The sequence below is a fragment of the Aegilops tauschii genome, chromosome 4, assembly GCF_002575655.3.
Source record: "Aegilops tauschii subsp. strangulata cultivar AL8/78 chromosome 4, Aet v6.0, whole genome shotgun sequence".
Taxonomy (NCBI): domain Eukaryota; kingdom Viridiplantae; phylum Streptophyta; class Magnoliopsida; order Poales; family Poaceae; genus Aegilops; species Aegilops tauschii.
The window spans coordinates 114,740,246-114,762,147 of NC_053038.3; the positions used below are offsets into that span (position 1 = coordinate 114,740,246).

Here is a 21,902-nt window from a genome sequence, read left to right on the forward strand (position 1 = left end):
TTCCAAAGTCTTGCACATCCCAATCAACGTGTAATTACGGTGATGGAGCTAGCTCGTGGCCCTGGGGATGAGCTATCCTCTGTTTAATACTAGTTGTGTCTTCCAGGTTAAGACAAACCACAACCGATCACGTGTATACTTGCTCAGCCCACTCTACAGGTTTTGGGAGAAGAGAGAAAGAAAATAGCGATGGCCGCTAGCGATCGAGGCAGGCCACCGTTGATGGAGACGGGGGAGAAGGTGGCGGGCGCGTGCGGTGTAGTATGAGGGGTGCCCGGGAGGCCTCTCAACAAGATTCTGAACTGGGAGCATCGTTTTCTGTTCATGTCGGCATTTATTTTAGTGTGATGATGATGTGTTGGAATCGGAAATCCTGGCTATCATGGAAGGCCTTATGCTGGCCTCACAACGGAGCAGCCTCCCAATAGACATCGAATTGGATGGTGTCGATGCAGTTAAGATGGCGCAGAGTACAAAACAAGATTCAAGAACACATACATCGTACAAAACCAGCAGGACATGTACATATCAAAGCACTGTTTGGAGAACAGACACGAGAGGCTGGCAAGACGCCACGCACGCGGATCAACTAGGATTGCAGGTGAAACCACAGCATAAACCAGTTCCAAGAACAACATTACATACATGTCTCAGTCAACTTGTGCCCACGGTCGTTCAGTCGTTGAGCACATGCATAACAACCACCCCTCGCCCTTGTTTATCGATCGCGCTGCACACACGAGTGGAGCTGAGCCACTGAGCGGCGAGCCTGGATAAAGGATCGATGGCCGGCGGCGAGGCAGCAGCACCGTTGCTGGAGAAGAAGGAGGCGGTCTACCGTGAAGGGTGCCCGGGATGCGCCGTGGAGCGGAGGAAGGCGCTGAACCCCGGCGTCCCCTACAAGGAGTTCTTCCACATCTGGACCATCATCCTCGCCTCATGTATGTATCTACCTAGCCTAGCTACTGGTTACTTCTGCATCACATCTCTCTCTCTCTCTCTGGAACAATGCTTCGTCCAGCTAAACTGGGTGAGGCCAGGTGATGTGAAGCAGAGCATTTCGAGTGGTAGTTGTTCTGTTTTGGTACCATCTCAGAAGATAGTTGTGCCAGTTTGGCAGCTTAAGCTGCTGCAGTAATCCGTGGCAGAATCAACGAGGAGCATCAGTTTCTGAAATGTCTGTCTAATTAATTCCTGAACAATTATACCAAATATTGTGCATGATTGCAGCTAGCTAGCCTTGTTCTTACAATATATTTATGCATGATTTTTCTACCTTTGCTCTATTTTTGTGCCATCTGATAACTGGATCATCAATGTAAAGGTGTATTTTTAACTCTTTGTCATTCTTATTCTAGGTTTGCCAGTATCATCACTATTCCCCTTCTTGTATTTCATGGTACGTTTTTCTAATGTAAACGAAAACCATAACATTGGGATCAAAAGAATACAAAACGCTGCTTACGGAATTATGTGCGTACATCTTTTTTTTTTTGGTCAAGACAATAAGCTTTGCATCGTAGGAAATGTGAACCATTGAATCTTGAAACTATAAGTATGCTTAGTATTGTCTTAACTATGTACATAGTTTGTGCCTGCATTACATATTCATTTGTCATGTTGTTATTTAGTTCTCCAAGGTTGTAAATTGTAATACAATATGATACTCCCTCCGTCCCAAACTATAAGACGTTTTTTACACTATCATAGTACCAAAAAACGTCTTACATTTCGGGACGGAGGGAGTAGTATTTTACTAACATAAATAGCATGCATCTGCAGTATGGAACAGTGTTTGGTACATTTGTCCTGACTTGGTTATTTATGTTAATAATAGTGTAGTCATGCATCTATGCAAATGTCGGCCCAACATTATCCATGACCACAGGTAACCTTTGAAAAATATTGTGTGGTACTCCTCTCAAATAACAGATACGAGACTTGCACATTGCCAAAACAGTAGAGGACATTGGATTCTATGCTGGGTTTGTAGGTAAGACCCTTCCAAATTGTTGGAACTCTAAGTGCCAAGAGTGTTATATTTACAGATAATACAAACGTGTTGTGCACTCTCACTCAGGAAGAATGACCAATGGCCTATTTTGAATCTTTGTAGGCGCCTCCTATATGCTTGGTAGAACTTTAACCTCCACTGCTTGGGGGATGGTAGCAGACCGCATTGGGAGAAAGCCAGTTATTGTGCTTGGAATTTTCTCCGTGTTAGTATACTTCTTTTATGTTTACATAAGAATGAATTTAGGTACTAGCTAGCGCTATTTTGCTTTCACTATATTTTTATGACACATCCCAAATTGATGATGCGAAATTTATAATATCTCAGGATTCTATTCAGTGCTTTGTTTGGACTAAGTGTGCATTACTGGATGGCAATATCTACACGATTCCTTCTTGGTTCTTTGAATGGCATAATTGGACCTATAAGAGTATGTTGGTTGTGTGCTCTGAAGTTTTATTTGCCATTTGAACAAGTTACGGCTGTTTACTTGGCAATTGATGGTTGCAGGCTTATGCTATTGAAGTTTGTCGACCAGAGCACCACGCTATTGCATTATCACTTGTAAATTACACATTATGCTCCAAACATTTTCCATTGCACTCTAATTCTATATATTTAGATAATGCATTCAATTTTGTATGAATAGGTTAGCACAGCATGGGCAATAGGTCTCATTGTAGGACCAACGATTGGCGGATATCTTGCACAGGTATCCATGAAAACTGTAGTAATACATTAGTTACTGTATCCTATATTAATCAATTCATATTATGTTACATTTACTTTTTTGGTAGCCTACAGAAAAATATCCAAAGTTATTTCCCGTCGACTCATTATTCGGAAGGTATTTTTTGTTACTTTGAAGTTATTTACCGTTGACTCATTATCCTTCAACTTACTAACTACTGAATATTATTTTTTAGGTTCCCATATTTCTTACCTTGTCTGTGTATATCAGTCTTCAGCTTTCTCGTTCTAATAAGCTGCATTTGGCTCCCAGTATGTGCCATTAATCCACAATGTTCTCATTGCTTATACATTTTGCTGCAAATGTGCGAACAAAATATTCATCACATAAAGATTTTTTTACAAAGTACTCTAATATAGGGTGGTCTAAATAATGGGAAGTATCCGATGGTTGTGCACTGATCCGATGGCATGCTAGGATCAGTAGTCCAATGTCTAGTCATGTCAAAGATTTTATTGTAATCAAGCTCATCGTGTTACCATTTCAACTTTTATCACCAACTTTTGGGTTTAGTAAATGTGAGATTATACAACTTATGACTTATTTTTATTTTCCTATGTAGTACTAGTACAAGTATTCTATGAAAAATGATACATTTTGATGCATGTCTCTAGCTGTATAGTTACCAATGATGAATAGTAAGGTTCACCATACATTTTGTGTGCTCCTAAGCTCTTAGCAATTTAACCAAAATATGTGATAAATTTCACAAGATAATGCATAACCACATATTATACTACTTATCACTTGATTCTAGTTTTCCCTTTTTTCACTAGTAAAGTATCTCCTGAAAACAAGGCATGCATGCAGCTGATTCGCTAGACCTAAAGGCCTTACTTGATTTGGTCCTAATTTGATAAGATCCGTTGTGCACTTCATGCTATCTTTAGTTCTTAATACCATAATTATAACATTACATAAATTTCAGGAGACACTACATAACCACAACACTGACAAAAAGGAAGATCAAGCAAGTGAATCTTTGACTGTAATTTTTTCTAATTCAGAAGAGATTGTTGAGCATAATATTACTTCAACAACGAAAAACAATGTATTGAAGAACTGGCCATTGATGTCATCTATTATTCTGTTCTGTATCGTGTCCTTTGATGACATGGCATATTCAGAGGTATTCTTTGGAACGGGTTTGCTTGAAAACTTGTTGTTTCCAATGTCTCGTTTATGGTGTTCCTTTAATAGCTCTTTTATGGTGTTACTTTAAAACTGTATGTTTTCAACGAAAAATATGGTCTCATTGAGCCTCAGATAAACTAATAGCAAACACATGCATAGTGAAAGGCATGATTAATTGTCCATATTGTTTTCTTTGATACAATGACGATAATTATTTTAACAAGTTAGACACGACATGAATAATCATATGTTATGTTGTCTAAGCTAGATAAATTTTCCAAATAGTTTGTATTTATCTTTTATAAAACACAACTAATAACATTACATACACATCATTTTCTTTTCGCATGAGTTAATTATTTATTATCATTGAAGATCGAGTTGGTTAAGCCAAAATACCATTGATACAACAAAATGAATAATCTCCGTACATTTTTTCAGTATATCTTAGTACTCCTTGCTTTAGTCACCATGATCGATAAATCAGTTGGCCCCCGCGTCGCCCGAGGGGCGACCTAAACTTCTCAGGGAAAACCACCCCTCCTCCTTCCCCTTCCCCTCGCCGCCGTCGGCCAGTCCCGCTAGGGGAAAGCCCTGTGCGGCACTCGGCGGCAGCGGGGAGGTTCTTCTCTCCCTCCCATGCCGTGTTACGATGCTTGTGGGATCCATCGCTGATCTGCGTTCGCCGGCGCCGCCGCGGGTCAGTGCCCTCCTCTGCCGGCTGCAGGAGTTCTGGGAGTACAGGGACCGTAGCCAGCGGGGACAAGGTCGCGTACTTGGCCGTGGTGTGGCTGGTCTCTGGCTGGACCATCTTAGATCCAACCTGGATGGATGGCCGCCTGTTGGGACTACCTCCCGTGATGGCAGCTATGGCCGGGCTGCAGCTACTCCGGTGGTGTCAGCCGTGTCCAGGTGGGCTGCCGTTGCTCCTGACCACCGGGTTTTGACCCGCCTGCACTCTGTTGTGGTTGGCTTGGTCTGGACCCGACGAGTGCGTCGACGACATTGCACTAGTTCCAGCATTGTTGTGGGTCGTGCCAAGCCGGCTTTGAGCTAGGTGGAGGGAAAGGACCAGCCGGTGGCCCTAGTGGTCTTCGTCCGAAGTGTCTGTTCTACCTGCGGTTGGTCCTCTTCGATCTGGCCATCAGTGAGTTCCGGACTTATCCTTTGAAGGAAAACAAGGACTGGCGTATATGGCGCTCTTTGAACACTTTGATTGAGTAGGGGCCGGTCGTGTGCACCCGCAACATCAGCATAACCAACTTCACCGGGTATCACAAAGCTCTGTTTTTGTTGACACCTTGGGACATGTCTGTAACAAAGATTTTCAAGGGATCAACACATGCGGAAATGCCATGGCGTGATTGGAGGACCTGCAAGTGGCGAAGGCGGGGTCTTTTTGATGCGATTGAGACTTTGCTTCACAGGCAGTTGTTCAGACTTGGCTTGCGGGATATGTTCCCGTCCAAACCGGACACGAGTTCCTGTGAGCCTGGTGGTACGTGACTTACAGTAGTGGCCTCCGCAAGTGGGGGCGGCAGCATTGGAGGACTTCTTTGTTGGTGGTGCTTCTTTGAGTACCGAGTCATGATTTCCATGGTGAAAACCTAAGGTCTGGTCTTTATTGGTTGTGCCTGGCAGTGGCCTTGTTGAAGACATTATTTTAGGAACGTGGTCTTTCTCGAGGCTGAAAATCTAAGATCTCTGGTCGGGAAACGACAACGCTTGTGCATTGTTTTCTTCCTGGAGGCGTTGCTTGTGGAGAACCTCCTTTGCAGTACGGGTATTGTCTTTGGTAGTGGTTAGAGTGCTACTACTGCGGGTGATTGATCTTTTTTCTCTTTTTGTTCTTTTTTATTTTCTTTTTTGGTTGTGTAGATCCTGGATGTTTTAGACATCTTGTTGATGTAGAGGCTGGATGTAATTGATATCTGCTTGATATTAATATACGCCCTTTTTTTTAAAAATGGTCGATAAATCCGTTCAGATTATCCTACTATAAACTATGTGAAAGAAAAATAATTGTCCTTTGGGACATTTCCTTTGTGCCTATAGTCAAAATTAGTGTAGCCTGGAAATTTAGTTTCTATCACCTTAACACTTATGTTTCGGATCACATATTTAGATATTCTCCTTATGGGCTGAAAGTGACAGAAAGTATGGTGGACTAAGTTTCTCGTCTGAGGATGTTGGTCAAGTTCTTGCAATTACAGGTATGGATGTTTGTTCTATATTATAATAATCTGCATAACCTTAATATGCATCAGTACTTTAGTCCACTTCTTGTTCCTTATTTCATACGGGATCCCTTGTTTGAGTTGATATGCTGATGCGGTAGAGAAACTGAACAGCACACACCATGGTTGGCAAGATCAAGTTAAACAATTTTTAGTTGACAAGAGAAAGAGAAACAATTTTGTACTCACAACTCGAATTATGTTGTCTCGCGAGTATGAAATTGTTGAATTATGATATGTTGTACGATATGCTGGAGTGTCTTCATTACGATATGGAAATATGCTAATGCCCCTTACCTTTTATAAGAACCCCTCCTTTAAAATAATATTTTTCTAATTTCATACTACAATACTTGTAACTAATGATTTCATATGTTCGTGTATAGGTGTTAGCATTCTTGTATACCAAACATTTATTTTCCCACGTATTAACAGAGTTTTGGGACCAATCAATACTTCTCGTGTTGCAATTGTGAGTTCAAGTTATACATGATTGTATTTCAATGGAAGTTCACTTTTAATTTGAATCGACTAAATATTAATGTGGACTAATTTTGCAGAGTCTGTCTGTGGTGCTTCTGTTTACATATGCACCAATCACACATCTCTCAAGACCTTGGTCGTCAATAGCAGTAAACATCGCATCGATTCTTAAAAATAATTTTCTCGTGAGTATCCATATCCTAAATTTTTGTATGGCATTTTTAAGAATTTATGAACACCTTGATACATGATTCTTTTCTATCTTTGCAATGACTAATGCGAAGTGTTTTTATGACATCAACCTCTTTTTGTACCTGCCCTTATCTTGTACAATGATTTTTTTTAATATATACATCAATTTTGTCTCAGTGTTCTTACTAACATCGTCCATTTTCACATACTTATCAGATTACCATTGTTACTAGTTCTTTCATTCTTCAGAATAATTCTGTGGTACGTGTCTTCGTATTTTATTCAATTACTATTTTGGTGCAGTTACATTTTCTGCAGCTTTGTAATTGTCTCTAACTCTCTATACATGGGACTGACAGACTCAAGGTCAAAGAGCAACTGCAAATGGCTTAGGCACCACTTTAATGTCCTTTTGTAAAACATTCGCTCCAGCAGGAGCTGGAATTGTGTAAGTATAAATGCATATTATGTTAATATTTCATAGGAACATAAGCTCTTGGCTTCTATTTTAGAGCGACATGAGATACATTTTCTGATATTTCAACCGCCGCACATATAATTCCCTTTCAAGGTTCAAATTTCTGGGAAAAACATAAGCCATATCTTTCATCCTTAATTAGGTTTAAACTTTTTTAGATAGGGGAGTTACTATTTACACCAAAGATATAAATATAGTGACCAATAGGGTTGGAACTACATATGTTAAAACTAGATCAAAGTTAGTTTCAATTAGTTTTTACGTGTACTATGAACACAATGTAATCCTAGTGATCACTGTACTTATATCATTGATGGAAATGACACCAATTTAGTTTGTTTCTGAGATAAATTAATCATCCACAAAAGTGTGTAACATGTAAAGGTTCTAGTGTTCACATATTTAATAATCTGGTAATGCAGGTTTTCATGGGCACAGAAACGCCAACATGTTTTCTTTTTTCCAGGTAAATTCTATGCAATGAGTGCTTTATCATTTAAAACAATAAATGAACAAATTGATTTGTTTAGTTTGTTTTGACGGGTATATGCTTTTATGTATAATTAGACAAGCAAAATTCTGCAAACATCCTATTCTTGTTAACTCCTCTTTTTTGGCTTTTGCTATATGTAGGTGACCAGATGTTGTTTTTTCTTTTGGCCATTGTCGAGCTTGTGGGACTTGTTTGGACATTCAAGCCGTTTCTTGTTGTGCCTGATCAGTTTTCTTCAAATTAGCACTCCGGATTTGTACGTGCTATTATGGGTGCACGCCTGTATCATACTCTTCTTACAAAACTGTATTCATACTTTGGCGGTATGCGCAGTTTGAATCGGGTTGTAATGTAATTACGCAGTTAGGATTGCGGAGTAGCTGAAATAAGTAGAAAGCCATTTTCAAGTGCCATTATTATCTCCCTGCAAAAAAATACTGCCATTATTTAGTAATTAGAGAAAAATACTACGAATCAAATGCATCCCTATTGTCCAATTGTCATGGAGCTTTTTCTTTTGGGAAATCCTACTTTGTATACGTGTGCATGTGTGCACTCTGGTGTTGCGGCATCCTAATGAAATGTGTACCTTATAGAGAGAGCACATGCATGAATGCAGGATTCTACACATCATGCTGACATCATCATATTAATTGTTTTCTTTGCTTTTTTTAAAAATTATCTCACAAATGGTTAATTTGATTAGTGATCCGTTTTCTTCAATGACTTCGTCTCAATGAGGTCATCAAAACAGATCCCCACTTTCGATCATTTTTTCACCACCGCGAGCTGCCAGATGATTCTTGTTTCAAGATGATTGTCTCGAAGATTGTGTAGCTACTGTGCAATAGTTTTGTATGTTTTAAAACATTGTGATGCTATGGACAACTAGGGAGTCAATCTCTAATGTTAACAATAAGTAAGAAGTGGCATCACTCCTCTCCCGCATTGAGCTCAACACCGCCGACCACGCATCCGCTCATCGTCGGTGACCCATGCCATCGCAGAAGGGCAGTAAGGAGAGCACGGATGATGACTACGACATGGCTAGTAACATGGACATGGAGATGTGGGCAAGTATCTTCCGCACCTAGGGTTAGGGTTCTTTGATTTGATCTCTGTTTTGCATTGATTTGAAAGTTTTTTGGCTAATGTTCATACTAATCAATCTAGGAGAGCCTTGACATGATTCCCGAGCCACTATATTGTGGTGCTGCTGTAGATGAATCACCCAAGTGTATGCTGCACCAGCTGAGGCCAAACAAATGTGTTGCCTTTGATGAAATGAAATTGATACTCAAAGGAGATTTCATGGCTGCTCTGTGCAAGTGAGTTAGCGGCCGATGAAGCTTTTGTGGAATTTAATTTTTTCGAAGCATTATTCGTTGACCGTTGTGGCCGTACCTATGTATGTAACTGAAATACTCAACTGAAATGGAATGTCGCTGGATGACTGCATCATAGGATAAAAGCTGAGCCTAGGGTGCAAAAATAGAAAAAACATTCTGGGCCCTCGGATTGAAGATCGATGGTGCAAGTTATGGTGGACCAATCTGTGCAGAAAGACCCCTCGTTTATGTATAATTTTCCCCGCGACGTCCTCCTCTTTCCAACGAGAGTCCCCGCCCATCTCTCTATCGCTTTGCCTGACGGGGCGGCGGCAATCCAGATCCGGCGCAGAGCTTGAGGGCTATGCCGACGGCAGGTGCTTGACTACATCTTGCCGGAGACCATCGACGTGCACCACGTCGCCGCCTTCTACGAGGATGTACTCCGCTCCGCGCGCGTCCCTTCTCCCTATGGTTTCCAGGTCGTCTGTCTCCTCCTCACGGGCACCCCCGCCGCCATGGGCTACTGCACCCAGGGGGTGCGGGTGCCCCGCCCACGTAGCTGCCCAGGATGCACCACACGGCCTTCTTGAAGCCCGCTTCTGTCACATCTGCAACAAGGAGGAGCCCACCCTGCCAGCAGCCAAGCTGCAAGGTTGGTACCTCGCTGCTTTCCTGTAGTGCCGATGAGGTGATACAGTGATTTTCTTTGTTGTGCATAATTATTTTATCAATATGTTGACAGGGAAGATGCTAATATGAACCTGAAGTCAAAGCTGATGCCATTTATTAGCTTGGAGATCGTTAATCTCTCAATGCTTTGGTTACATTGATTAGGAAACGTGTTAATGATAGTGAAGTTGCAGAGACTGTGGTGACATTGCATTCCACATTTGGAGGTGCTGTGTAGTAGGCAGCAAAATGGGTTGCACTGGACTGTTGCATGTGATTAGTTCATTTTAGGAGTTCAGAACAGGTGGTTAACAAAGGAATGATGGACTGGAACTGTTACTTTGTTTACTTGTAGTTTTCTGTGTCTATGCTATTGTCCGACTGAGGATTTCGTCTTTGATTGGCATCGTAGTTCAGCGATGTTCAAATTTCTTCATAATACTTTTTGTACATCCCTCGTTTGATGTTGTTTGCTAAAATCCGTTTGTAGCCATGGTGTCGGTCAAATGGTGTTCAAAATATAAATGTCGGAGCTGCTACCTCATTTGCAGCGATTAATTTCCCAGTGCTTCTCATTGATGATTTCAGTACACCGGAAAAGAACCAATCATTCTCTAACGAGGTACCCACACAGCTGAATTTTAATCTAACATAATTTCTTATATCTGTCCATGTTTAAGTCCCTGAATTTATTCATGTCTGATAGGACATTATACACACTTATCACATGTGTCACTTGCCTTTAAATCAAAACTCTGTTGCAGTTTTCTTATTCTATATGAGCATTCATGAATCATGCTTTTCTGATTGCTTGGGAGACAACTGAACTTTGATATTTAAACAATCAGAAGTTGTAACTTGCAACACCATAAAATTGCACTTTCACTTTTCCAATTATACAAGAGATTCGTCCTTGCTGTGAATATATTTTGCCAGATGGTACTCCTTTTTCTTTTCTCTAGCCTGACATACGTCTTTGTGCTGCAGCATTTTAACAGGGTTTCTATCATTTGTGGTGAGTTGTTCCTTTTCATCATGTACGAGTTTAGAAAAGCAAACGAACTTCAGTTCCATTCTTAATTGTTGAACACCTACGCGATTAGGACACGAGCTATTATTCAAGTCTAGAAATTTGTAGTATAAATACGAAGTAAGCACTATGCCACTACTGCAAGCAATTCTTTTGGGTCTGTACACAACCAATGTTGGTATTTCACTTGCAAGGGTGCAGTACTTTGTTCACTGTTTCGGTTCTGGCAATTTTACTTAACTTTCATGCTAGTTACCTAAATATGATATTCCAGTGCTTAAAATACAAAAGCTATGCTTTTACAACATGTTGTATTTTATCACTTACAACTGTTTAGTCCACCAAAGAGCATCATTTCTAATTTCTTGCCATGTGATGTAAACCACAGAAATGTGTTTGCAGATTGATGAGACGAAGAATCAGGAGTACAAATGGAGAGAAGAAGCATTTAGGAAAGGCTTCCCTTGCTTACCAACCACGTGAGCGAAACTAATTTGTCTGATAATTTTAATTTATTTAGTAAGCCTATGCATACAGCCGCACAGACTCGTGCTGCTGAATCATACTTGTTTGGTGTGATCTCTCCCTTCAGATGAAACAAGATGAGCAAGAAGAACTTGAGCTAGAGGCAAAGGTCAACTGACGTGTTCTCTATGTACCATGAAGATAGTAAACTGATGCAATTTTAGTTGCAATGGTTCTCGGTCATGTACTAAAATGGCCATCTCATGTTATGTTACATTTGATATGCATGCAAGTGGATCAGAAGGACCCAGAAAATGGATACCTTGCTGAAATCCATTTTCACCATTATATTCAGATGTGGGTGTGTATTGCCAGATAAAGTTAATGTTGGCTTTAATTTAATATGCATAATTTTTACGAAGGAAAACATTACTTTTCTTGTTTAATTGCTGGGCTATTCCCTATTTATCCAGATCTATGGTCATCTTATTTTACTTTTCATTATGATAATTCTGTTAAACTTCTAATGCTTGGTTGTGAAGATCAAGCTACAAGACATACAAGTGTCATAAGGTGTTTACTGAGTCTGGACTAATGTGAATCATCTTTTGTGTTCTATTCTGTTTCGGATGGTCCACTTTCTCATGTACACAAAGACATGCAACGCTGTGAAGATTTGGAAACGGATGAAAAACTTGAGGTTGTTACTGCAAATGTCATGTTTATATCTAACTAGAACTAGGGGGTGTTCCACAAAATGTACAATAAGTGGGAACAAACCCCTTCCTTCAGAATCTGTACCATCGGTCTGTAATCTGACGGCTCAGATTGCATTTTTCTATTTTTGCACCTGTACATCATCTTCTATTGTAGTCGTTCCCGCATCATCATAAGCTGGTATTCTTTTGTCCGTCTCTAATAATAATAATGATGTACTCCCTCCATCCCATAATATAGGACGTTTTCTAACAACTAGTGTAGTGTTAAAAAACGTCTTACATTGTGGGACGGAGGGAGTAGTATCCATTAACGAGATAATGTATGTCGTGGTGGCAAGGCGAAGGGTATGGCATGCTAGCAATGGAGTGTCTTTTTTCTTTTGAAGAAAAGACATCTAAAGGTGATCTTCTGATATATCTATATCTATACCTAATATTAAAAGGAGGAAGCTTTCATAGTTCTTCATACGTCACCCCTTTATATCCATCGTTACCACAAAAATTGACGGTTGAGATTAAAAAAAAAGATTGTTTCACTTTTTTTTTTCTGATCACATTAGAAATTGACCCGGGTGCACACGAACCACAATAGGTTTTGGTATAAAAACCAAAACCATCTCGGGCCACGTTGGAACTGATTCATGCTAGAGCCAGGGATCGAACAAGGAAGTGAGCCCGACATCATGTGTATTGCCGACATAACCCACGTTCATGTCAAAAGAAGGAAAAGTTTCTTCACGTCCATTTTTTTCCGGTTGCACATAAGTCCATCCTCTTAGGTTTGTTTCTTACACATAAGACATAAGCTTCCATTGTCGCCTGAAAAGAGAAGCGAAGGCTGGATCCGGTGGAGGCGGTGGAGCAGTAGTTGTGGAGCCGTCGAGGAGGATCGGCTCGAGAAAGAGAAGGGAAGGGGTGGATCAAGCGGAGGAAGGGGAGCACCAGATCTGGAGCCATTGGACTAGGAGGATCAGCTGAGGAAACATGAGGGAAGGGGTTGATCTGGCGGAGGCGGGGGAGCAGCATATGTGGAGAATAAAATCTAATCCGTGGCCGGCAAGACAACGATGAGGAAGAGCAACCAAACTTAGGAGGAGGATGAGATGAAAAGATCAAGACGATGTGAAGGGTTGCATGGACAGCCTGGCACCTGTGCGGGCGCACGATGAAAATACTTGATTCTGGCCGACGACATTGAGATCTGCGCTTCCCGCGACATAGGGCGCCTAATACGAATCCAACTATGCAGCGCTCGCCGATGGCCTCACGAGGGTGTCGTTTTCCTCACGGGGCCATCAGGCAGAGCAACGAGAGGAACGGCAGGAACCTTCCGATCTGGCCTACGAACGAGCCACGCGACAACCCATGCCTGAGAAAGACGACGCCGTCGGCCGCGATAAAGGAGTAAAGGAAGCTAGGGATGTCGAAGCTGACATAGACGGGACGCCGGGGATGGCTTGGAAGGAGCACTGGTCGGAACTTGGCCCAGTCGGACATGGACGCCTCAGGCGCTGCTGGAAGTTAGCACCCTGTGCACCCGAAAGACGTAGATGGGCCGCCAGCAGCTGCCAGGTTTGCTGGATTCTTGCATAGTGTTGTTTCCCTTTGTCCATCGATGTCTCCCTCCAATCAATAAACAGCATGCAGTGTGCAAGTATGCATCTACTCCTACAATTCTACTCCATGCATGCATCTTATGATTTTTCATAATTTTGTTTGGTTCTCCCAATGATATTATCCTTATAACAAACTTAAGCATATTGCCTATTAAATTTATCGACAACAAAAAATCCCTATTACGTGTATGTGTTTAGCATGCTCCCAGCCTCCCATAAGGTTTAGTGTAAGGTTTATCATATTATGCATATAATTTTTATTTCTTCCATTGAATCCATAAGGCTTATTATGACTGTGCTCTTCCTCTATTACCTGATTAATTCATTGTGCCACACGTGAAAGTTTGTTTCTGCCTCAGCGAGGAGCACCAGGATGCCGGATTTGTATTGTTGTTCCTCAAGCGCGCCGCCAGCAGCGTCGACGCAGAGTACGAGTTCGCTCTGGTGTATCATACTCCCTCCGTTCCACAATACATGACTTTCATTTGTCAAAATATAGATGTATCTAGACATGTTTTAGTATATAGGTACATTCATTTTTTAACAAATGGAAGTCCAGTATTTTGGAACGGAGGGAGTACTTGACAAGTGCTTTCCGGCAATGTATTCAGGGTATCACAATGGCTTGATTTCTTCCAAGCCGACATTCCGGCGACATGATAGTGTACCTTTTTGTTTTGGCGGGTGGAGACATGATAGTATACGGTGACACATGCCTACAAAGCTAGGTAAGCAAGCAGCTGGTTCGATTTTTTCGTTGGCAAACACACATACGGAGCAAACAACTAAGCTGCTGGCTAAGTTGGTTGATCTGGATTAGCACAAGAGCAAGCTTTGCTACCAGCTGCCGGCGTCAATTGATCTGGATTGGCATTAACAAGAACATGCATACATGCGATGGGCATATGTTTGCGAAGCTACGTGATAAGCAGGCTGATGGATCGATCTGGCGTATACACATGTACATGAATCGATTGATTGCTTGCAAGAATTGCTGGGTAAGTAAACTAACAGTTGCACAACTCCAATTGGATCGAGTCAAGTTAGCCTTATAGTAAGTACTTGATTTTCTTCTTCTTTTCTGAACCCCTTGCCAAGAGTCCATGCACCATGTTAAATAAGTTTCCTTAGCTAAATTGACTGCACACGTTACTTCTCTACAAGGAGGAGGAATAAGGTATTTTTCATATTCCAACAATTCTGAATGTTCTATCAGTTCACGTACTTCTGTCTAACTTGACATGGATAACAGGTTACCCCTTTTTCCTTTTTATTACAAGTTGGTTACCCTTCTTTTTTCATCTTCAAGACAAAATTCATTTTTTCCCATGGTGCTTTCAGTGTGGAAGAAAACCAATGCTCACATGAGCTAATTTGCAGGTCTAGGAATGCAGAGGAGGAATCCAACAATTACACGTGCAACTCACGTGGATCAATCATGGTTCTATAGTATTAATTCTTGAATATTTATGCAGATGTGTTGCACTTTCTTAAGCAGATTCACACTTTCAATTTCCTTGGGTGACAAGGCTATTTCCATGGGCCGGGAGACAATGTTATTTCGTCTCCTGTCTATCTACTGTTATATCATACGTAGTGGATGCAAATTTGAATGTGTTTTAGTTGCACATGAATTGCTACTGGTAGAACTTTTTTTCATTTTCCTTATGGTCCTACATGGCTGGAAAGATCATCATATCTTGATTCATATGCACAAAAATCCAAGTTTTGGTTCCTTTTTACTTTATAGAATATATATTTCTAAGTGTATGATGTTTTCTTTAACAATCAAGTGCATGGTACTTATTTTCCCCGTTGCAACGCATGGTCATGTTTCCTAGTAAATATCAATTATAACAATAGTCGGTTCAATGAACAAATAACTGAACGCAGAACGACTAGTAAAAAATAAAAGTACACCCCCTTTTGGGGTTCTCTTTTACTACTAAGAATAGGCGACTTATGGACGCTGGCCACTAGAAAGACAGTGAATCCTACACAATTGTTTACTTGACAGGAGAGAAAATTATGGCCGTCCATCCCTTCCTTTGGAGATTGATTGGTGTCCTTTTGCTACTTGCTGGAATAATGTGTAATTAAGTAATGCAATCAGAGTGGTATAGTCGAGTTTTATAGCAAAAGTGCCTTTCTACACCCAGGTGCAAATGCTCTGTGTGAATAATAAAATCAAAAAAATCAAAAAAATCTGAAATTTTTCTGTGACATACTTTCACAAATGTTTGTCGTGCACGCATTGGTGGAAGTCGTGCCAAAAAAATAATAATCGAAACTCTAAAATGCTTTTGTAAATAACATTTTCAGAGCATCGATTTTTTTTTTACCACGCCTTCCAGTGATGTGATTTGATGATGAAATTTTGCATGCACAACAAACATTTGTGAAAGTATTTGATGCGGGGCATCCTACGGTCATCCCCATGGACCTACCATCGTCTCACCAAGTGCCAAGAGGACCTATGCCACGAGCTAGAGCTAGAGCTCCCGAGACCGAGGTGACTTCCTTCCTTAGTGATATCACACATGATTCACTCGAGACATGGCTACTACCTAAGTCTGGAATGTTGTGCATGATTAGGTACCAAGAGGACCCTCCCGAAGATGCACGTGAAGACGGACAAGTCCCCAAGTTCACGGATGAAGAGAACCAACGGAAGGAGTCAAGAGCAGCTTCCAGGACCCGGACATCCGGCCCCTGGAGCGTCCACCACGACAGTCGCCAAGTACCTACAGGCCCCGGACATCCGGCCAAGCCCGGAAATCTGGACCAAGCCCGGAAAATCCGGCGACCTCCATCCCGAATGCATCAAGACCAACCCCACCAGCCCGGACATCCGCCCCCTCGCGAAAGCCCGGACATCTGGCCCGATGCCGGACGTCCGGCCTCCCCTATCTGCGCACAGTGTAGGGCCGAGGCCCATGTACCCCTTCGCCCCCTATATACTCATCCTCCACCCTCTTTCTAGGGTTAGCGTTGTGATAGCTCATATGTGAGATAGAGCCTCGCTCACCCATCCGGATCTACTCCACCGCGATGGACCGACACCTCTTCGGAGAAGATCCACTTGGATTCAAGACCCCTAATGGGAAGACCTCAAGACCTCCTCACGGAGAAGAACCGGTTACCCTATGTATCGTCTCTTGTTGGATTTGGACCGTGTGATCTCTATGTGTACTCGGATCTAGCATATGTGTGACCTAATCTTGTTGGTTTGAGTGATTTTCTCATGTTTCCCCTCGTGATTTCTCCTCGTGTTCCTCGTGTTCATCGTGGGATCCGCTCCTTTCGTGAAAGATCGGCCGTATAGGGTTCCACCCTACATCAGTATTCCACAACAAAATAGATTTTTTTACTGTTCATACCAGGAGCATTTGCTCCTGGGTGTAGAAACTCCACGTCCGTTTTATAGCTACTCTTCTCTCCTGCGAAACAATCGCATCGTCATGATTTTGTGTAGGGCAAGGTTTTTTTTTTGAAATGGTGTAGGGCAAGGTAGGATGACGATGTACTACACAACAAACATATATACTTATTCAGTTAGTTGTCAGACTAAATGACAACAACACATGCCATAGTACAAGTGGTTGAAGGCTGATACAACAGGGGCGAGAGCTGACGTAAGAGCTGACGATGCACGATGTTTAGAATTCCACGAGTGCATCGAGTCCTGTGCACGGCTGCACCGGCGCTTTCTCAACGACGACGATGATGATCCTCTCGTGAACCCTTGCTGCCGTTGGCTTGGCACGTCTTTTTGGTTTTACTGTCCGCGTCTCTTCTCTGGTCGTTTCTCTTGTACTGGCTGTCTTGAGGTTTTTTTTTTTTTTTCTATCTTTTTGGCTGCAAAGCTTCAATAGACAACTCGAGAAAAACCAAATTTCTTTCAACACACCGAGTTAAACGGACGACGCTTTTGTTTTTTCTTTTATTCATTTGGATCGGCCGCCCGCTCAGTGTTCGCCCTGTTTAAAATTTTGGTCGACAATGTGCTCAGCACGCCGATCCATATTTGCCGGCGTGATCGGCCGACCGCCCTTTTTCAACAAATATGCACACATTTTGCATTATTTCATAAGCAAACATATAGTTTTACAATCAAATAAAGTATAGTTTTACAACCAAATAAATTAAGCATAGTTTTACAAGCCGAATGAAAATAAAATTGTCTCACATAGTTTTACAAGCCGAATAAAATCTATTGGTTGCCAACATGAGCCCACATATACTCAATCAAATCATTTTGCAGCTGCACGTGAGTTTTTTAATCACGCATGTCATGATGAAATTGGGTGAACTGTTCAAACGTTGCGGCTCCTCGATGCTCAGGCACAACATTCTCACCCTGAAACTGAAACCCTTGGTTGTAGATACGTTCCGGCCGCTCATCTTCTACGATCATGTTGTGCATGATCACACAAGCAGTCATCATCTCCCACAGCTTCTTCGTGCTCCAAGTCCTAACAGGATACCGAACGATGCCCCACCGAGATTGCAAAACACCAAAGGCACGCTCAACGTCCTTCCTAGCACTCTCTTACTCTTGGGCAAAAAATTTCCTCTTCTCTTCGACAGGGTTGGGGATTGTCTTCACAATAGTGGTCCACTGAGGAAAGATACCGTCACATAGGTAGTATCCTTTGTCGTAGTTGCGGCCGTTGATGGTAATATTCACCGGTGGGTTGTTGCCTTCGGCAAGCGTAGCAAACACCGGCGAGCGTTGAAGCACGTTGATATCATTGTGTGGTCCGGCCATGCCAAAGAAAGTGTGCCAAATCCAGAGATCTTGTGAGGCTACGGCCTCAAGTATGACAGTGCAAGCCCTGGCATGGCCCTTATACTGCCCTTGCCAAGCAGAAGGGCAGTTCTTTCACTCCCAGTGCATGCAGTCTATACTGCCAAGCATCCCTGGGAAGCCCTTGCTGGCATTCATGGCCAGCAAGCGGGCTGTATCTTGAGCAGTCGGCTCTCTCAAGTACCCAGGGCTAAACACAACTATCACAGCCTTGCAGAACTTGTACATGGAGTCTAGGCATGTAGACTCGCTCATACGGACGTACTGATCAATGAGATCACCAGGCACTCCGTATGCAAGCATCCGGACAGTTGCGGTGCATTTCTGATAAGATGAGAAGCCAATCTTTCCAAAGGCATCCTCTTTGCACTCGAAATAGTCATCGTATCCAACTACCCCCTCTCTAATACGGCTGAAAAGGTTCCTACTCATGCGAAAACACCGCCGGAATTTCTAATGTTTGAACAGCGGGTTGGTTGTGTTGAAGTAGTCCTTCCAAAGAAGGAAATGGCCGCTCTCTCAATTGCGATTCAACGCCGGAAGGTGCCCCGGGATCGAGCCAGGGAACAACGGCCGTTGGCTATTAAGGTGGTGATGGACCAACACGGCAGCCAAGATCTCCTCCTCCTCATCGGACGAGGAATCGTCGGAGTCACAAAGGAAATTATGGAAAAAAACTCGTCGGCAGAGTCCATTTTGTACCTTGGCAAACCGCCGAACAGCTTGCGGGCGTCGACAAAGGAGCTAGCCCGTGAGGAGACGCGCGCCTCCCTTGGACTAGGTGGCTGCCCTGGAGGCGTCCGACGAGCGTGCCGGCGTCAGGACGAAGGAGCTGGCTGGCGGCGAGGCAGCTTCCTGCTCGCGTCGGCGTCGAGAGGTGGGGGTGGGAAGCTTCGGTGCCCCGGCGGTGAGACGGTGGTGGCGGCGATGTGGGAGGTGGCGGCGTTGGGGGGAGGTGTGTTGGCACCGGCTGCTGGCAGAGGCACCGAAAATGAGCGGCGGCGGTGACACGGTGGAGGCGGGTGAGGGTTTGCTGTCGATCTTGGGATGTGAGAGTGAAAGAACATGTGGTGCCCCCATGTTTGGTTTTGGTAATTGACGACAATCTCTATGGGCTAATGGTTGCCTTGAGTTATATTTGAAGGTTTTGTCCATAGGCTTTTCTTGGAGTACATGTGTTGGTTTCAAGGAGAGTTTGTGTTGACCAAGGTGCTATTAAGGAATTATCCAAAGATTGGTCATGTGAGAGTTGAGCTTATTGCAAGCATGTCTTGAAGAAGAAGATTGTGTGATCATTCATGTTTACCTTCAATACATCATCCAAATGAAGAGAGTTGGAAAGATTCTAGGTTGATCAAAACTAAGTCAAGAGTGAATCAAGTTGATCAACTCACAAAGCATAGAAGATGTACCGAGAGGGATCAAGTGATCCTATGGTATGGTAAGCATTGTCCATTGTGCTTTGTGTACTAACCCATGGTATATGTGAGAGTTCTATGTGGGGTTAGGTACGTGTTCATGGGCTTGCGTCAAGAGGAAGATATCACTCAACCCATGGAGAGGATGACATCAAGTGGTGATCGTCATCAAGATTGCCGTGTGCAAGTTCAAGTGGAGCATCACGAAGAGATCAAGTGCTTGAAGCTTGACGTCCATTGTGGTTACAATGGACTTGTGAAGATGTGCCGAAGAGTGGCTCACCCATAGTGGACTATGGGGAAGTAATCATCTAGTCTTCATCGAGCCAACGCAATCAAGAAAGGTGGTCCAACTTGAGGGAGTCAAGATCGTCATCATCTAGCTCAAGTGGACCATGTGCAAGGCAAAGGTTTGCCCTTAATAGGTTTTCTATTTTACCGGTCTCATGGTGGTAGTTGGGAGACCGGGTTATAGGATCGATAGCCGTACTATCAAGGGGGGCTCTCAAGTGAGTAGCTTGATCGTATCGTTCGTCGAGAGCTCAAACCATTGCATCCTTGCATCATGTTTCTTGGTTCTTGTTTGGTTCTCTTTGTGAGTGTTAGAGCTTACGGTCATCTTGATGACAAGCTTGAGTTCATCGAAAACGGAGTTTGCATGCATCTTCTATGATGTTTTCGATGTTGGAGGTTTTACCGGTCTTATCCGAGGAAGGGTTCTCACCATTTTCTTTTGGGCCTTTTCTCATTTGCTTCTTATTGGTATTTCTATCAAGATTGTGTTAGCCCTTGTCGCTAGCTTTCCAACAAACTTGGTTTCGTCGAATTCGGAGTCCGTTTGCAGAAGTTGTGTCAGTTCTGGTGTTCTGAAAAGGATGCAGCGGTACTACCGCGGACAGGAGCGGATGTAATTTTTTACTACTGCTCTTGGGAGCGGTACTATCGCTTGGAGCAGTACTACCGCGGCTACTTCCGTGGCTACTTCCGCTCGGGACCAAAAACTCGTCACAAGTCCAGCGGTGGTAGGCACGGATATAATTTTTTAGTACCGCTCGCAAGCAGTAGTACCGCTACCCTTAGCAGTAGTACCGCTACCCCTAGCGGTAGTACTGTGAGGTCAAGCGGTACTACCGCTCCGACGGTTCTTCTGGCTTTTTTGCCTCCTCGCTGTTGTGTTTCAAAGGGCTACTACCGCCCTAGCGGTAGTACCGCTCCTTGGAGCGGTAGTACCGCTCGGTGCGGGCTGTGACCATAACGGTTGGATTTTTCCACACCTATAAAAGGGGGTCTTCTTCCCCAATGAACCTTATCCTTTGAGCTCGTGTTCTTCCCCCATTGTTGACCTTCTTCGAGCTTGCTAACTCTCAATCCCTCCATGGATTCTTGCTAGTTTTTGAGGGAAAAGAGAGAGGAGATCTAGATCCACATTTCCACCAATCACTTTCTCCTCTATGTGAGGGGAACCCCTTGGATCTAGATCTTGGAGTTCTTGGTGTTCTCCTTCTTGTTCTTCCTCTCGTTTTCCTCCCTAGCATTAGTTGCTTCGGTGGGATTTGAGAGAGAAGGACTTGGGCACTCCGTGTGCCCTTGTCATTGCATTTGGTGCATCGGTTTGAGTTCTCCACGGTGATACATGGAAGTTACAAGTTGAGAAGCTTATTACTCTTGGGTGCTTGGTACCCTTGAGCTTGTTCCTCTTGGGTGCTTGGGCGCCCTAGACGGTTGGTGGTGTTCGGAGCTCAATCATTGTGGTGTAAAGCTCCGGGCAAGCGTCGGGGTCTCCAATTAGGTTGTGGAGATCGCCCCGAGCAATTAGACGGGTTTCGGTGACCGCCCCCAAGGGTTGCCAAAGTGTACGGGTTCGGTGACCGCCCCAAGGGTTGCCATTTGTACGGGTTCGGTGACCACCCTCAAGGGTCCCTTAGTGGAATCACGACATCTTGCATTGTGCGAGGGCGTGAGGAGATTACGGTGGCCCTAGTGGCTTCTTGGGGAGCATTGTGCCTCCACACCGCTCCAAACGGAGATTAGCATCCGCAAGGGTGTGAACTTCGGGATACAT

General features: G+C 43.2%; 3 protein-coding genes across 20 annotated transcripts; 2 read left to right on the forward strand and 1 right to left on the reverse strand.

Moving 5' to 3' along the window:
* Nucleotides 1–640: 640 nt before the first annotated feature.
* LOC109775948 (protein ZINC INDUCED FACILITATOR-LIKE 1) lies at nt 641–8,261 on the forward strand. 3 transcript variants are annotated; one of them, XM_020334648.4, is made up of 17 exons: nt 642–941; nt 1,359–1,399; nt 1,933–1,993; nt 2,117–2,219; nt 2,342–2,444; nt 2,525–2,578; nt 2,664–2,726; nt 2,812–2,861; nt 2,941–3,016; nt 3,694–3,894; nt 6,025–6,112; nt 6,523–6,608; nt 6,697–6,804; nt 7,028–7,072; nt 7,171–7,259; nt 7,712–7,755; nt 7,923–8,261. In XM_020334648.4, exons 1-17 carry the CDS (start codon nt 785–787, stop codon nt 8,024–8,026), a joined length of 1,473 nt encoding a protein of 490 aa, XP_020190237.1. In that variant the 5' UTR covers nt 642–784; the 3' UTR covers nt 8,027–8,261. The 3 variants fall into 3 exon arrangements, with proteins under 3 accessions (XP_020190238.1, XP_020190237.1, XP_020190240.1); XM_020334651.4 differs by having other exon boundaries at nt 829–941; nt 1,889–1,993; XM_020334649.4 differs by lacking the exon at nt 3,694–3,894 and having other exon boundaries at nt 641–941.
* A 1,083-nt stretch (nt 8,262–9,344) lies between these two features.
* On the forward strand, nt 9,345–11,704 carry LOC109775947 (uncharacterized). 16 transcript variants are annotated; one of them, XM_040386819.2, is made up of 5 exons: nt 9,369–9,765; nt 10,334–10,404; nt 10,770–10,797; nt 11,215–11,291; nt 11,405–11,704. In XM_040386819.2, exons 1-5 carry the CDS (start codon nt 9,682–9,684, stop codon nt 11,406–11,408), a joined length of 264 nt encoding a protein of 87 aa, XP_040242753.1. In that variant the 5' UTR covers nt 9,369–9,681; the 3' UTR covers nt 11,409–11,704. The 16 variants fall into 16 exon arrangements, 4 of the variants coding, with proteins under 4 accessions (XP_040242753.1, XP_020190235.1, XP_040242752.1 ...); XR_002235931.4 differs by lacking the exon at nt 10,770–10,797 and having other exon boundaries at nt 9,345–9,765; nt 9,856–10,404; XR_005753775.2 differs by having other exon boundaries at nt 9,370–9,765; nt 9,856–10,797.
* Nucleotides 11,705–18,497: 6,793 nt separating this feature from the next.
* LOC141021689 (uncharacterized) lies at nt 18,498–18,854 on the reverse strand. The gene has a single exon (XM_073497544.1). The coding sequence runs from the start codon at nt 18,852–18,854 to the stop codon at nt 18,498–18,500; it is 357 nt and encodes a 118-aa protein (XP_073353645.1).
* Nucleotides 18,855–21,902: the final 3,048 nt, after the last annotated feature.

Coding starts and splice junctions, on each gene's coding strand:
- LOC109775948 (XM_020334648.4), top strand. CDS start 785: ATGGCCGGCGGCGAGGCAGCAGCACCGTTGCTGGAGAAGAAGGAGGCG. Junction 2,579..2,663: donor ACGCTATTGCATTATCACTT/GTAAATTACACA, acceptor TTGTATGAATAG/GTTAGCACAGCATGGGCAAT. Junction 2,727..2,811: donor TTGGCGGATATCTTGCACAG/GTATCCATGAAA, acceptor CTTTTTTGGTAG/CCTACAGAAAAATATCCAAA.
- LOC109775947 (XM_040386817.2), top strand. CDS start 9,549: ATGTACTCCGCTCCGCGCGCGTCCCTTCTCCCTATGGTTTCCAGGTCG. Junction 9,766..10,333: donor GCCAGCAGCCAAGCTGCAAG/GTTGGTACCTCG, acceptor CCTCATTTGCAG/CGATTAATTTCCCAGTGCTT. Junction 10,405..11,214: donor ACCAATCATTCTCTAACGAG/GTACCCACACAG, acceptor ATGTGTTTGCAG/ATTGATGAGACGAAGAATCA.
- LOC141021689 (XM_073497544.1), bottom strand. CDS start 18,854: ATGAGTAGGAACCTTTTCAGCCGTATTAGAGAGGGGGTAGTTGGATAC.